This window comes from Pundamilia nyererei, unplaced genomic scaffold (genome assembly GCF_000239375.1).
Source record: "Pundamilia nyererei isolate P.nyererei 1_Seehausen unplaced genomic scaffold, PunNye1.0 scaffold00052, whole genome shotgun sequence".
Classification (NCBI taxonomy): domain Eukaryota; kingdom Metazoa; phylum Chordata; class Actinopteri; order Cichliformes; family Cichlidae; genus Pundamilia; species Pundamilia nyererei.
In genome coordinates, this window is record NW_005187453.1 from 1251850 (window position 1) to 1254389 (window position 2540).

A 2540-nucleotide genomic window follows, 5' to 3' on the forward strand; every position below is an offset into this window, starting at 1 on the left:
AATCAATCAATCAATCAATCAATCAATCAACCAACCAACTACTAATTACTAATCTCTTCACAGCAGCGGGACATAATGTACTGTTACACGTCTCTGACAACACCCTGTACCTACTAGATTAGAGCTGACACATGGGGGCAGTGTAATACCGCATTTCTGTACCTTGCCAACATAAGGTAAAGCTCAGCTGTACTTTCATACCTGTCCCCACAGAAGAGAGCCGAAACCTAAGAAAGTACACCACAGCCACTGGTCAGTCGTCAGAGCCACGCAGCTGAATGGCTTCCCTCCAAACTGCACAATAACAATCTATGAAAAAAATAAAATAAAAAAAGGAGCAAGAGAGGGAGACTTAATCAAAGTGTAAAACCTCAGATTTCACCTGTGCAGACTGATGCTTCAGATAAGACTTAGTCTACTGTACCTGAATAATAAAGGTACCCAAGACAATACTACAGAAGATTGGGTTGTTGAAGATGCCTTCAAAGACATTCCTTTCACCGTGGATCTTACGGGCATTGATCTCATTGAAAAGCTGCATCATTACAAAGGTATTGAAGACAATGGTGTAGTGTTCTGAGGGTGGGGCATGGAGGGGTGCATTCCTGCCACTGTCAATGTCCAACAATTTCTCTCCTACAGAGGGGGGAAAAAAAAAAAATCCCAGTCAAGAAAAAGAAAATCTTGGATAACAGTGCAGGGTACAGAGAACATCTTCAGACACAAAACCCTTACCAGCAAAGAGCAATGTAAAAATGATGACTAGCTGATAAACTCCATGACCCAGGATGTTCTTCATCATGGTGCGGGAGATAAGAGGTTTGTTGCGGCCGTATGGCTTCCTTAGCAGCAGGGCTTCTGTAGGGGGCTCTGTGGCCAGAGCTAGTGAAGCAAAAGTGTCCATGATCAAGTTGACCCACAACATCTGTACAGCTTTCAGTGGAGAGTCCTAGTGCAAGAGAGCGAGTCGCCAAATCAGGTTATGGAAATTCAGATCATCTATTAAACACATTTCGATCCCCACGAACCAAATTACACGTTTATGAGCTGGAGCAGTGACTGCACTGAGGAGTACATATTTTGTTATGAGGTGTAAGATTGATGGCAGGTAGGAAACAAACAAATCTTTTTCGTAATGAACGAAGACATGAGAGCCAGGTAAGCTGCTCTTGGATACTGTTGCATTTCCACAAGGACAAATTTCCAAATTTCCAAACATTATACATAAAAGCCTTTATTTCTCCTCAGTTTATTGCTGGATCTTCATTCCCTCTGCTTCAGCTCTTTCAATGTGTTGCTTGTGGTACCAAGTTAATTTCCATTCAGAGCATAACAGTGAAATAACTCTTCAGACACGCAATAAAGAAAAAAAAATCAAAAACAAAATAACCCTAAAATATCTAGGTGCTAACCTGTGTGATGCATGCTCCTGTAAACGCTACAATGACAGCCACCACATTGACCGTTAGCTGAAACTGAAGGAACTTGGAGATGCTGTCATAGACGTTTCGACCCCACATGACAGCTTTAACGATGCTGGAAAAGTTGTCATCAGTCAGAATGATGTCAGATGCCTCCTTGGCAACATCTGTCCCAGCAATGCCCTGGAGACAACAAGATGATCATTAAGAATCTGTTCCAGCTATCCACCAGATATTTAACAAGATGATTAAGTGGCCTAAATTCTGACTTCTTTCTAGTTGACTGCCAGAGTTACCATGGGATACTGAGCAAGATGTTGATGTTAAGAATGACCCAATTTATATTTATGATTAAACCTTATTTAAGAAATTATACACAAGTAACTTACCATGGCGAAACCAACATCTGCTTTTTTCAAGGCAGGACCATCATTCGTACCATCCCCTGTCACTGCTACTACTTGTCTCTGTTCTGCCACTGTGCTATCAATAATACCTAGAACAGAAAAATGTCAAACTTTAAAATAAAACTGTTACAGCCTAAAAAAAAGAAACGGAAAAAAAGAAAAGAAAAAAAGGCTAGCAGCAAAAGAAGAAAACAAACAAACACATTAGTTCACTTTTTCCATTTTTACCCATGTCAGAGAAACATAACTACCTTTGACTAAGGTGTGTTTGTCTGTGGGGGAAGAGCGAGCCAATACTCGAAGTTTGGGCCAGATCTTGTCAATGCGTTCTTGTTCAATCTAGAAACATGAGACAAAACCCTAATAGAATCCAAACAGCACATCTGCAACAGTCTCTGAGGTACACTATTTTGCTGTGGCCCACCTCTCCCTTTTCATTGCGTATCCTGCGATTGAACTCTTTTCCCTCCACGCAGAGGAAGTCATCTCCAGGCTGTAGGATGCCACACTTGGTGGCGATGGCTCGAGCTGTGTTGATGTTGTCCCCAGTCACCATCCGCACGGTGATGCCAGCACGCTGGCATTTCCTGATAGCATCTGGAACCTGAAGGGAAGCACAAAAAGCACAGGAAAAAGAAATATCACTAGGGATTATCAATCTAAGTGTTCAACTAAATTGTATTTTTTTTTTTATATCTATCTATCTATCTAT

The 2540-nt window shown here is 41.3% G+C and overlaps 1 protein-coding gene across 1 annotated transcript in view; it reads right to left on the minus strand.

The window, feature by feature from the left end:
- The window catches only part of atp2b1a (ATPase plasma membrane Ca2+ transporting 1a), a 41824-nt gene that overhangs the window by 9440 nt on the left and 29844 nt on the right, over positions 1–2540 (minus strand). The window contains exons 13-19 of the mRNA XM_013910930.1: positions 2253–2432; positions 2080–2167; positions 1811–1917; positions 1413–1604; positions 736–949; positions 425–636; positions 202–309 (exon numbers count right to left, since the gene is read on the minus strand). Of these exons, the coding sequence (XP_013766384.1) occupies positions 202–309; positions 425–636; positions 736–949; positions 1413–1604; positions 1811–1917; positions 2080–2167; positions 2253–2432 (1101 nt within the window). The remainder of the gene's footprint in view (positions 1–201; positions 310–424; positions 637–735; positions 950–1412; positions 1605–1810; positions 1918–2079; positions 2168–2252; positions 2433–2540) is intronic.